The 13485-nt window shown below is 34.2% G+C and overlaps 1 protein-coding gene across 1 annotated transcript in view; it reads left to right on the top strand.

Annotated features, from left to right (window-relative positions):
- The window catches only part of LOC140448531 (uncharacterized), a 30554-nt gene extending 17327 nt beyond the window's left edge, over window positions 1-13227 (top strand). The window contains exons 3-5 of the mRNA XM_072541613.1: window positions 4458-4721; window positions 10050-10086; window positions 13047-13227. Coding sequence (XP_072397714.1) covers window positions 4458-4721; window positions 10050-10069 — 284 coding nt within the window. The 3' untranslated portion in view covers window positions 10070-10086; window positions 13047-13227. The remainder of the gene's footprint in view (window positions 1-4457; window positions 4722-10049; window positions 10087-13046) is intronic.
- Window positions 13228-13485: the final 258 nt, after the last annotated feature.

Below are 13485 nucleotides of genomic sequence, written 5' to 3'. Positions count from 1 at the left end.
TATTTCAACATATTTCAAGAGTCTCTGGAGGATGCAAAGATGGGAATCAAAGTAAATGAAGTACTGATCAACAACATACGATATGCTGATGATGGTGTCTTAATTTGTGACAACATAGTCGATCTTCAACAACTTGTCACTATAATCGGAGAATACAGTAAGCGAATGGGATTAGAGATTAATACCAAAAAAACCAAATTTATGATCATCTCCAGAAACTTGGATGCACTTGAAAACTCCACCATAACACTAAATACTAAGTCCATTGAAAGAGTGAGTAAATTTAAATACCTGGGATCGTGGCTTTTTGAAGACTGGGCATCGGATAGGGAAGTAAAATGTCGCATTGAGCAAGCTCGACAAGCTTTCGTAAAATTCAAGAAGGTACTGACTTGTTCAGAGTTCGATCTTCAACTGAGACTAAGGTTTACTAAGTGCTACGTGTGGTCAGTTCTGCTATATGGCGTAGAGTGCTGGACACTCAAAACGAGGGATATAAACAGATTTGAAGCTTTCGAAATGTGGCTCTATCGCCGTATCCTAAAAATACCATGGACAGCGAAAATCACAAATATAGATGTCCTTAAAAGAATAAACCAAGAACGCCAACTTTTCGAAACCATCAAGAAAAGGAAAACGGCGTATCTAGGTCACATCATGCGAAATGAAAAATACCAGTTCCTCCAACTTATAATCGAGGGTAAAATTGAAGGCAAGAGAGGAATGGGACGCAAGAAAATGTCCTGGCTCCGAAACATAAGGCAATGGACAGGGATTAACGACATACAATCTCTGATACATATTGCAAGAAATAGAGAATTAATGGAAAATGTGATCGCTAACATCCATTAGTGGATTTGCATCTAAAGAAGAAGAACTTAATATTTCTTTATTATATTTATAAATAATATCTTTTAACAATAAATTTTACAAAAAAATTCATTTTTTATTTGAAAATCAAATCTATACGTGTTAATTTTTCGTGAATTATACTTATTGGTTTACAATTACTATGACAGAGTCAAAAACATTACACATATATTTTAAACAATATAATTGTTATAAAGTTTGTATAATTATGAATAAAAATAGTGAAATTAAGTATGTAATTTCTAATACATTATTATGTATGTAAATATTAAATGTTTAATCAGCCTCATGGATTCCGGGGGAGGCAAAAGCTCAACAAAACGCACCAAAATAGATACGAACAAACAAAAACAGTAACTACTAGCCACATACAACATCCAATCGATGGCTAAAGATGAAAAGGTCTACGAATTAGAAGAAGAACTATCCAAGATAAAGTGGGATATTGTAGGACTGTCAAAAGTGAAAAGAAGTGAAAAGATGCATGCATGCATCTAAACTCTGGAAATCGCCTATACTATACAGAGAAAATAGACAAAACATATGGTGGAGTAGGATTTCTTGTCAAAGAGTATCTTACACCATACATTTCTACATATAAAAGCGTTTCTGGTAGAGTAGATTATATTGTAATAAACCTAGGTAATAAAACCAAGATCAAGGTTATACAAGTGTATGCTTCGACAACAACACATCAGGAAGAGGTAGTTGAAATGTTCTACGAAGATTTGATAACAGCATTAGAAGAAAATTATACAAAGTACACCATCATTATGGGGGATTTCAATACAAAATTAGGTAAAAAAAAAGAAAATACTGAAACTAAAATAGGGATGCATGGTTATGGCACACAAAATGAAAGGGGAGAAAAATTATATAACTTCTTAGAACAACAAAATTTATATGCCATGAACACACACTTCAAGAAACCAGCAAACTGAAAATGGACGTGGATATCTTCCGATCAAAAGACGAAAAACGAGATCGGTTACTTCTTGTGTGGGAACAAAGACATTTTTGAAGATATAACTGATCTCACTCGATTCACAACTGGCAGAGATCATCGTCTTTCAAGAACAAGGATTCTTGTTAAACAGACGAAAACCAATAGAAACAGGCCACATAATTATTGTAATCAGATAGATCAAACTAAAATGCGATAGAAGGGAGATGAGTACAGAAAAGTCTTAAGAAAATAATTTGTAGAACATTATCAACAAGAATATTCCGAGATGAACACAATTAATAAAGAAATGCAACAAAAGCTCTTGACAGCAGGATTAACTGTTGCAAAGAAAACAAAAAATAAAGAAGACAGAATATGTGATAGAACAAAACAGTTGATGGAAAAGAGACGCAGATTTCTAAGCGAAGGAAAGCGAAACATCGATAGTTTCAAAGAATTGAATAAACAAATAAAGAAGGGAGTAATGGAAGATTTAAGGATCTACAATGAAAACAAGGTAGAAAAAATAATAGAAAAGAACCGTTGCCTGAAATGCTGCTCCATTGAAGGATAAAGATGGAAAAAAATAACAGAAAAAAGCAAAATCCTAAAAGTTACTCAAACATTAACCTAAAAACCTCAAACAAGAAACCAGATAACACTGCAAAGGAAGATCTTAAGAGAAAGATAACGAATGTCAACTCAGAAATACTTCCTAACATAGAATCCTTCGAAATAAAACAAGCTATGGTACAACTAAATAACAATAAGGCTCCGGGCCCAAAAGGAATACTTGTAGAAATGTTGAAGAGGGGAGTCAAATTATTCTCGAAGAATTGAAAAATGTTTTCAATGAATGTCTTCACAGAGGAGAAGTCCCAGATAAATGGAATGAAAGTTTGACAACACTTCTCTTCAAAAAATGAGGCAGGGGAGATCTGAAGAACTATAGGCCAATCTCCCTGCTGTCCCAAATGTACAAACTTGTTATGAGAGTAATAACTAACAGGTTCACGTCGAAGCTCGATAGCTATCAACCGGTAGAGCAGGCAGGATTCCGAAAGGGTTACAGTACAGCGGATCGTCCTCTTACAGCCAGAACGCTAATAGAAAAAGCCAATGCATATCACTTGAACTTATACATTGGCTTCGTTGATTATGAAAATGCATTCGACTCCATAGAACTTTGTGCAATAGAGAAAGCTATGAACAACTGCAGGATAGACTCCCGATACAGAATGTTTATACATAATATTTACAAGAAAGCTAGAATCAAAATACAAATATATGCGAAAACCAAAGCTATACCAATCAACAGAGGACTTCGTGAGGGAGATGTTATCTCACCAAAGCTATTCACACTTGGACTGGAAGACGTGTTCAAAGACATTAACTGGGCAGATAAAGGAATAAATGTTAATGGAAGAAAACTGAGTCATTTGAGGTACGCTGATAACATTTTAATATTCGCTACAAGTTTCGAAGAACTACAGATCATGATGACGCAACTATTTCAAGCTTCGGAAAAAGTAGGTGTTAAGATGATCTTGGAAAAAAAAATAATGACAAATATACCGAACATTAAAAAAATAACGTTGAACAACATAAATTTAGAAACAGTAAGCGAATACATCTACCTGGGACAGACAATGAAAGTCACCAAAGAAAATTAAACTGCCTAAATTACCAGAAGAATAAGGTTAGCGTAGGCAGGATTTGGAAAACTTAGTTGCATCTTAAAAAGCACTAAAATGGAACAATATTTAAAAACCTGAATTTACGATCAGTATATCCTCCCTATACTCACGTATGGCTCACAGACGTGAACACTCACCAAGTCTAATATGGATAAAATAGTAAAGGCACAAAGAGCGATGGAAAGATCAATGCTCGGGGTGAATCTTATAGACAAAAAAACAAACAAATGGATTAGAAGCAAAACCAAAGTAAAAGATGCAGGAGAACATACTGCCAAATTAAAATGGAGCTTCGCAGGATACAATGCCCGACTGAAAGATAAAAGATGGACCCACGAAATACAACATAGGAGACCATGGTTAGGAAAGAGAAGCAGAGGAAGACCACAAATTCTATGGGCTGATGACATTAGGAAGATCGGAGGACACAATTGGAAGGAAGTGGCGCAAAATAGAAAACACTGGATTGATTTGGGGGAGGACTATGTCGAATATTGGATTACTTAATGCTGAAGAAGAAGAAAATATAAATATTATTTCAGAATTTTATAATTATAGTGATTTTAAACCGGAGGCAAAATAGATTATGTAAAATTTTGTCATATTTTCAATGGATGTGTGACACATCTGCCTTTTATTATCAAGGCAAAGCTAAATTTTTTCATGCGTTGCCTTTGAATGAATTAGAAAAATTCATTAATCTGTTTTACGAAAAATAAAACATACAATAGATATTTTAGCAAATAATTCATTTAAAATAGTTTCAAATATATATTCCACATTAGACGATAAAAAGTAGCTTAAAAAAATAGATCAAAATGAAATTAAATTATATGACTTACTTTTTTACTTTTTTTATTTAATTTTTTTATATTAAAAATCATTCTCTCGTATATGATTGTATAAAATATATAAAAAAACAAATAAGTAATCTGGTTTTTTAGGAGTCATGGATATATTAAAAGGATTTTCCGATATATTAAAGAGTATAATAGCTTTAATTGAAGGAACTGGAAAAGTCGATGATCTAACGGCAGCAATTCAAAAACTGTTTTATGCTGTTGAAAAATTCATAAATTTGGAAAATTTACTGTCAAAAGTTCCATTCGTTGGGGCATACCTGGCTCCAATTGCCGGTGGTATTGGAACATTAATGGCAGATACTCCCATGTTGGGTGGTTTAATATCGAATTTACTAATCGGACCAAGTGAGTATCACTAATTTTAATTTGATATACCTTACTAAATTAATAATAATAAAAATTATATCTATCTATCTATACAGCCCTTGCTGTCCAATTTTGGACATAGGCCTCCTTTTCCTTCTGTTACGTCTCTCTATTGTAGGCAGTTTGTATCCACTTCGGGCCTGCGTGTTTCTTCAAGTCATCTGACCATCGCATTTGTGGCCTTCCTCTTTTTCGTTTGTAACTATATGATCTCCAGTGTATAATCATCTTATTCCATCTGCCGTCTTTCTGTCTTATGGTATGTCCAGCGAACTTCCACTTAAGTTTTGCTATCTGCGTTAATACATCGGTCACTTTTGTTTTGTTGCGGATCCAAGTATTTCTTTTCTTGTCTGATAGCCTGATGTTCAGCATTTGCCTTTCCATGGCTCTTTGGATCTTTGCTATTTTTTCCATGTTTTCCTTTGTAAACGTCCAAGTTTGAGAATCGTAGGTGAGAACAGGAAGTATACATTGGTTGAAGATTCTTGTTTTTAAATATTGGGTTTTCCGAAAAATACCCAAGCCAACCGTATCCTTCTCTTTATTTCTCCGGTCTGATTTTCTTTATTTAATTTAATTAGTTGTCCCAAATATACGTATTTTTTTACTTGTTCTATAGTTGTTTGTGCAATTGTAATTATTAATTCTTTTGGTTGGTTGGTCATAATTTTCGTTTTATTATAATTCAGTTGTAGACCTATTTTTGTTGATTCGCTATTTAATTCATCCATCATGTTATTAATACAATGTCGTCTGCATATCTCAAGTGATTCAAGTATTGGCCATTTATGTTAATACCCCGTTTTTTCCCATTGTAATTTCCTCATAACGTCTTCCAAAGCTTAATTGAGTAGTTTGGGTGATATGGTGTCATCCTGTCTGACTCCTCGCCGTATCTTAATGGACTCCATTTGTTCAACTATTTTGATGGATGTTGTTGCTTGATCATATATATGGTAATATATTATATGATATATAATAATAAAAATTATAAATAGGAATACAATATAACCAAATAAATAGAAAAATAGTTTTAATCTACAATCTAAAATTTTGGAAATAGGAATACTAGGCTGAATCTAGACAGTCATATAGGCACAATTGAAGCAGAAGCGAGTGAGAGTGACATAGTATAAAGCACAATCAGAATTATTTTAAAATGCTATAAAAGGTGGAGTAATATGAGTCAATAGAAGAATTTCTTTAAAAACAGTTTAAATAAACTGAGTACACAATTAAAATAATGATAATATTACAAAGACTCATCTATTTTTAAATTTAAACGATTCTTCTCTCAGATTTTTCTTCGGTACATCACGTGTGAGAGTGAAGATATCTTCAATGTTTTTAATAAAAATATAGATTATACATCGTTTGAAAAAAGTCTTTTGATAATAGTTCTAAGGAATTCAGGTAATTACTGTGCCAAAGAACATTTATGAAACTACTATATCTACAGACTTATCTGTCTTTGGGTATTTCCGGCTTTCTATAAAAGATCAAAAGCGAATTTGTAGGGGACAGTTCCATTTATGCCAAATGTAAATCGTATTAACAATCTGTTAGATTATATTTAATAAGTCGTTTTATTTAAATAAGTCTTGCTGAGAGACAAAGAATTAAAATTCTCATATCGATTAGATCCTACGACAAAACATTAGAATTTGTGCTTTATTCAATAATAAATATCATACACAGGAAATTCCTTCGCCATTTACGTAAGAAAAAACTAAGAAAAGATATAAGAAGCTGATAATATATGAAGACGACGTATAATAAATAGATAATAGGTTTATAGGGCTATAATTTTTCAAATAAAACTTAATAGGCCCATGATATTAAGAATTATATATATATATATATATATATATATATATATATATATATATATATATATATATATATATATATATATATAATTCTTAATATTTTTTCTTTATATTATTTCTTCTTCAGAAATTCCGAGGTGATTCCTAATCAATGCATCACTGCTAGTGGGAACAGGGGACGATTCATTTATACCATCCATCGTGACGTGATTTGAATAAAGGTTGACGTGAGGTTGACGCGAGGGTTGGCGCGAACATTTTTGACTGCAAGATTTTGATTGGACGATCGAGCGGACGATATTTTCTTTATGAGAAGTCTCCATGTCGAAGGTAACCGGTTGCCGTCATTTTCTTTTATTCAGACAGTTCGGCCTTTTTTTATTTTCTATGGCTTCTCGGATGATTATTGGTTTATAGAAGCGGATGGGAGCTATGGTTCTGGAGTTTTCAGAATCATTTTTCGTCTGCCCATAGGTGTGGAGATCTGCCGCATTGGCGTTGATTCTTAGGCTTTCCTTGGTCTACCAAGTGCTCCATTTTGTGATTACTTCGATCAGTATGAACAAAGAACTTTAAATTTCTAGAGAAAACAGTACTAGAGAGACGCTAATTGGGTTAATTTTATCTAGAACCGAAATATTATGAAATTCGAAGCAGTGGTCTCCATGTCCACATTTTAAAAGCGTCTAGGCGCCATCTGTCTGATTCTTTGACTATCCATGTCTCGCATACATAGTAAAATATGAGAGTTCAAAAGAGTCTTTTCTTGTTTGTCATAGTAATATAACGATCACGCCAGGCCTCGTTTAAATCACTCATGGCTACTCTTCCTAGTTGAATGCGTGTTCGAATTTCGGATTCACAACTGTATTTTTAACTAGAGCTCCAAGATATGTCATAGAGGAGACAACTACGCATCCCCTAATACCTTGGGTGTAAGGAAACTGTTGTTCGCGATCAACAATCATGATTTTGGTTTTGTTGTAGTTAACTTTGAGTCCAAATTTAGCACTTTCGTCTTAATTCTTCTTTCGTAATTTCTTCTGAAGGCTAGAATGTCGTCTGCGTAATGCAAGTTAGATATCTTGATATAGTAGTATGAATTCTGAATAGATGTTAAATAAAATAAATGGACAAATAGTTATTTGTGCATTTGATTATATGCCAGCCTATCTTGCTACAGTTTGCTAATAAGGTTAGTCAAGTGTTTAGGTACACCCATTGTCGTCAATATGTTCCATAGTTTGTCCCATCGAACATTATCAAATGCCTCTGTATAATCTATAAAACATATAAATATCGGGATCTGATATTCTCTAACTTTTTAAATGATGTTTCTTACATTAAGAATTTGTTCTCTAGTACCTCTGCCATTCACAAATCCAGCCTGCTCAGGTGCTATTTGCCAACTTACTAAGTTTTCTAAACGACGTTACCGGATGTGAGGATCACTCTACCTACTAAATATTTATTGGGCCTTTCTTATGTAGAGGACGATTATGGTATTTATCCAATCCTCAGGCAAGACGCCTGTGTGCCAGATTCCACTACACAATTGATGTAATATTCTCACTCTAAACACCGGAAGATGATTCAAGACATCAGCAGTAATGAAATGTAAAGTATGTTAAGTTCAGCTTTAAAGCTAATGTGGGTGTGTCCGTTGAAGGAAAGTGAACAGTGAAGGTCTGACATTCAGGTACATACGGGGTCTCCGAGGGCATCTGATCCGTATCGGCATATAAAGACTTACATTGGCTTACCGTCTATACATTGGCTTCATCATCTTTAATACACTTTATCGAAGAGTTCTTTGAACCTGAATAGCTCTAGATAGCTGTCGGTACTGGGAATTCCTAAGAGGTTTCTCAATTCCAGCAATTTTGAGTTTTCTGCCTTCTTCAACAAGGTCAAAAGTATATCTATATGCAGACCTCTACACTTTTTTTGGTCGGATTGAGTCGGCATTAGACTATGCCTAGCAGTTATTCATGATCTGTATCAAGATATTTTTAAAAGATAGCCAAATCTTTTCAGAAGTTTTGTTGTTGAAAAACACATGAAATGTCCCAAATTAGTTGTGTAAGATAATAAAAATAATTATCCATAAAATCTTCTCACAAAATTAGATTTTTGGTTTCTGTGAAATTTAAACTCTACCTTCTTAAAGTAGTATATTTCTAAATTGCTGTAGTGGAAACTTTATGCTTTTGAGCGGATTAACAAGTTAATTATACAGAGTATAATATAGAATGCAGCAAACTGGAACTAATTTGGAAAGAATTAGGATATGATTTCTTTCAATAATATAAGTGGAAGAAGACAACAAGAAGACATGGAACACTATCAATTCCTTTAAATTAATTAATCCACCTGAATGCTAGACGAATATTGATTTACTATAAATGTACTTAAGGGCATAGAAATCCGAACACCCATTAAAAATAATTATATTTTGAAGATATTTTGTACCAATATACACAGTAGCAAAATAAATAGACGGTCAAAATTTCAATATGATTGGAACAACTTATAGAGGTAAATTTGATAAATCTACTCAAAACCTCGGTGAGTCATATATTCTTGGATGCGCTTGAGCTCTCTTCTGATTAGGTGGTCAATATCCTCCAGAGGTATCTCGTTCTATGATGTTTATCATGTATTTAATCTTCTTTTTGGTTATTTAAACCAGGTGTGCGATCATTAGATTTTCTTCTTGGCAAAATTGGACCAGTAATTCTCCTCTATCATTTCTTTGGCCCAAACCAAAGTTTCCTACTACGTCTTCGGTCCGCCCGTCACCTACTTTGGCATTAAAATCTCCCATAATAATGTTTACAGCATTTTTCTTTGTGATCTTCATTAGCTGTTTGATCTCTTGGTAGAATTCTCGTGCTTCTCTTTCTGGTTTTTCTGCTGTAGGAGCATATACTTGAATAAAGTTAATATTAGGAGAAGTGATATTAATTTGCAGCATAGCTACTCTATCAGATATAGGTATAAAGTTCTTTATACATTTACTGCTTTTCTGGTCAACTATAAATGCCACTCCGTTATAATGATGAGGATCGTCATTACCAGCATAGTATATTACATGGTTATCGATGTTTGTCTGTCCAGATCCAGGCCATCTAACTTCACTGACTTCGAGCATGTTGACTCCCATTCTTTTCATTTCTCTCGCGATGTTATGATATTTTCCTGGCATAAAGAGAGATTTTGCATTCCAGGTTCCAATTTTTAACTTGTAGTTTTTGTTTTCCACTTTCGGGTGGTTCCTAGCATTTGTCGTGGGGATTCTTAGCATAATATACTGTATAATTCTTCTGTATAAATATATAGCTATAATTATACAGAATTTGCTATTTTATAAAATTAGGCTACGTTTGTGTTTTTTATTCCATATAGTCGTTTATTTATTTATTTAATTTTTTTGTGAATTTGAGGGCATTTTACTAACAATAACACTTTTTAGGTGCTGCCGATTATCCTTAGAGATTTAAAATACAGTGGCAAGTAATTTATTTATTTATTTTATATATTTATTTAGTTGTGAAAAAGTTATTTTTCGTTTTAAAAATGATAATTTAATTAACACCTGTGTCTAGTAATCAGATTATTTAAGAAAATTAAATATTTCCTTTGTTTTTTTGTCCCTATGTAATTGAAGTTAAATGTGTCGATAGCAATTAAAGTAAATTGTATACTCACGCTTAATCAAGCCATTAAGAGCGATGCTGGGAATATTTATATTCCACTATGCATCAACAATTTACCCATATAAATTACCATCTTTCTTGTACTCATTTTTCGCATTTTTATCCCCTATATAATTATGAACAATATATAAAGAAACTAGTGTAAAATTGATCAACAACTTTTTGATGAAACAAAAATTAATAATGTCTATTTACTAAGATATAAACAATATAATACGTGTTGACACAGTTTCCCTATTTTTCATTTCTTCGATACATGCATTGTGTAAGATCGTTTATTCTATTTAGCGTCTTCGCACCTCGACCTACCGAGGGCTTTTGTGCTTAATCTATAATTTATTTGACTTTCAGGACGCCAATGCTTTTGATAAAGTTAATGAGCTTTGTATAGGACATTTTTCATATATATTTGACAGTGTACATTCTCTTCTAGAAATTTAAGTCGTTTAGAGAACAATACTATTTGGTCACATATCATCTATTCTGCCGTTTGTTTTCCATTGTCTCAGAAACCACAGCTATCAATTTCTAAGTTACACATCATATTGAGGTGATGTCTTAGAAGGCAGTGTGCGGTAATAACACCTGTTACCAATTTAATATTTTTACTTATTATTACTAAGAACACTACAGAGGTATAAACTTGTTAAATATGCTAAAACTTACAACTAAAATTTTACAAGTGCTAATAAATCAGAGGATAGTTTAGTAGATGAACAACAGGGTTTTCGTAGTGGAATATCGTGTACAGATGCAATATTCGTTATAAAGCAAATTACTGAGAAATCACTAGAGTATAATAGACCAGCATTTTTGTGTCTTATTGTGGACAAAGAAGTGAGAGATCAAGTACAAAAAGCAAATAGACTGGCAGGATGCCTTAATAACACTATATGGCAAAACAGACACATTAACACTGAGATGAAGTCAAGAATTTATAAAGCCAGTGTAAGACCAATAATGACATATGCCTCAGAAACAAGATCCGACACAGCCACAACGCAAAGGCTACTGGAAACGGCAGAGATGAGAGTACTAAGAAGAATTACAGGAAATACGCTGAGAGATCGAAAGAGAAGTGGAGACAGAAGAAAATGTAACGTACAATGTATAAATGAATGGACACAAAATAGAAAAAAGAATGGAATAACCACAAAAACAGAATAGAGGAGGCCCGTGGTGTCAAAATAGCATTGCTGAGATGCGTGCCCTCCAAGTATAAAGACCTGGCAGGACCCTGGGCTACCAATCTTTCGACATACGCCCATAGTGAAACCTCTGCCCCTACGAGTCCGACACCAAAGTGAAAGTGCCACGCAGCGTGTGCAAGTCACACCGCGTGGGGGCTTCACCCTCCCCGTAGTACCTGTGTTGCGAGTACCTCACCTACCCCTTATTCACACACCACGGGCGGATAGACTCGGCAGGCGGAGGAATTTCCACCTCGCACGTAGACAGGTCGCCGCCGAGGATCTCTCCTCTACCACTCTTGGATCTCCCGGTGGGTACGTGCCGGGACACCCACACCACGCCTGACACAAGGTCAGGAGAGGTATGTACGGGCCCAGCTCGTTCAACCTCACCAGGCTCTTTTGGAATGGGAGTAGAGTGGTCCCACGAGAGTCTCGTCTCGGATACTAGGAATGTAGACCGGTGACCGTGTCGCCGAAGCGACCGTGTGCGTTTCTACCAACCCGACACTTCAAGCGACGGCTCTCCACCTCCCTATTTCTACCCATTAGTCGCCTCTTACGACAGGCAGGGCTTTCTGACCCCGGCCGTATTCTTATCTCCGCGAGCCGGACGGAGTGTCAAAATAGCAAAAGATAAGTCATCAATCGGCAGAAGAAGTATCGGACGACCGCGCAGAATATGGAGTGACAACCTTCCATAGAGATATTGATCCGCCAATGAACAAGCAGAATTGCTTGATTGCAGAATTGCTTATAAAGAGGAAGAAGAAGAAGAAGAAGAAGAAGAAGAAGAAGACTTATTATTACAGTTTGAGGTTTCTTGAGATGATTTTACTAACCGTTTTTTATGTTTCCGTACTGTCATATTAATCCAGTGCGATTCTATTTGATTGTGATATTACTCTCCATACCTTCCGGAAACTTCCAGTTTTCATGACTCTTGGTTACTTTACAAGAGGGTGCTGGACCTAGCAAAATCCTTTGCAACTTACTTAACGAGTTTGTTATCTTTATTTTTACTTGATGCGTTTTTGACCTATGACCCACTTTATCCCTATCACTCACAAAGCAGCACTCGACTCCTGGGTCATGATATATATGGCGTGTATTTTTACCTGTCAGATAGTTAAGATGTTTTTAAAATATTTTGTAAGCCTGAAATTTAACCCCAATATTTCTACTCCAATCTTTTTATCTATGTTGGATTCATCCGTGTACCACCTACAGTTCTTTTCAAGTCCATCAGCCGTCCGATGATTATTAATTCACTTCAAACGGCATATTCAAGGTGAACTTAGTTTCCACAATTTCTATAATTTAGTTCAAAACTTTTAATCGAACTTTCTTTAGCTATTCCAAAAGAGCCTTTCTCTTTTTAACATTGCAAAAACGTGAAGCTTAGATAAGTCGTGATTAAAAAGTAAAGCAATAGAATATAAAAAAACAGTAAGGTCTTGCTGTTATTCAATATTCTTACTAGATTTCTGGCATCAATGTTCTTACAAGCCTTATTGAAAAAGCTTTACATAATACAAACCAATTAATTACTTTATATTTTAGGTCAGTGAAAAAAAGGCAGAGAGCAAGCAATATGTCAATCCAGAAGTAAAAAATAGGAACTACGAAACTGTATTATTCTGTTCATTAATTTTTTATTAAATTGTAAAATTTCATACCAAAAATATTGATCTTTTTATTTTATTTATCCTTATTTCTTAAATAAATTCTCCTTCTTTAATAAGTCCTAAAATTCCATATTCTACTGTTATTTTTCTATCTGAAATACTGCCTCCACAAACATCATATATGAAGTCTAAACATGGTTTTTACTGCGAGAAAAATTCAAATAATTTCGAGTCAATTTGAACTTTATTGTTATTCAATAAAGTTTATATTAAATTACAAGCACTCACTGTTGTCTAATAAATGTAGGTGTGTTTCTAACGTCGAAGGGTTATTTTGCGCTTTATTGTCGCTGCACAAAGTTCAAATTCAATCA

Source organism: Diabrotica undecimpunctata, chromosome 8 (genome assembly GCF_040954645.1).
Source record: "Diabrotica undecimpunctata isolate CICGRU chromosome 8, icDiaUnde3, whole genome shotgun sequence".
Taxonomy (NCBI): domain Eukaryota; kingdom Metazoa; phylum Arthropoda; class Insecta; order Coleoptera; family Chrysomelidae; genus Diabrotica; species Diabrotica undecimpunctata.
The sequence above is the reverse complement of the archived record's forward strand: the minus strand, read 5'-3'. Positions and strand labels throughout refer to the sequence as shown.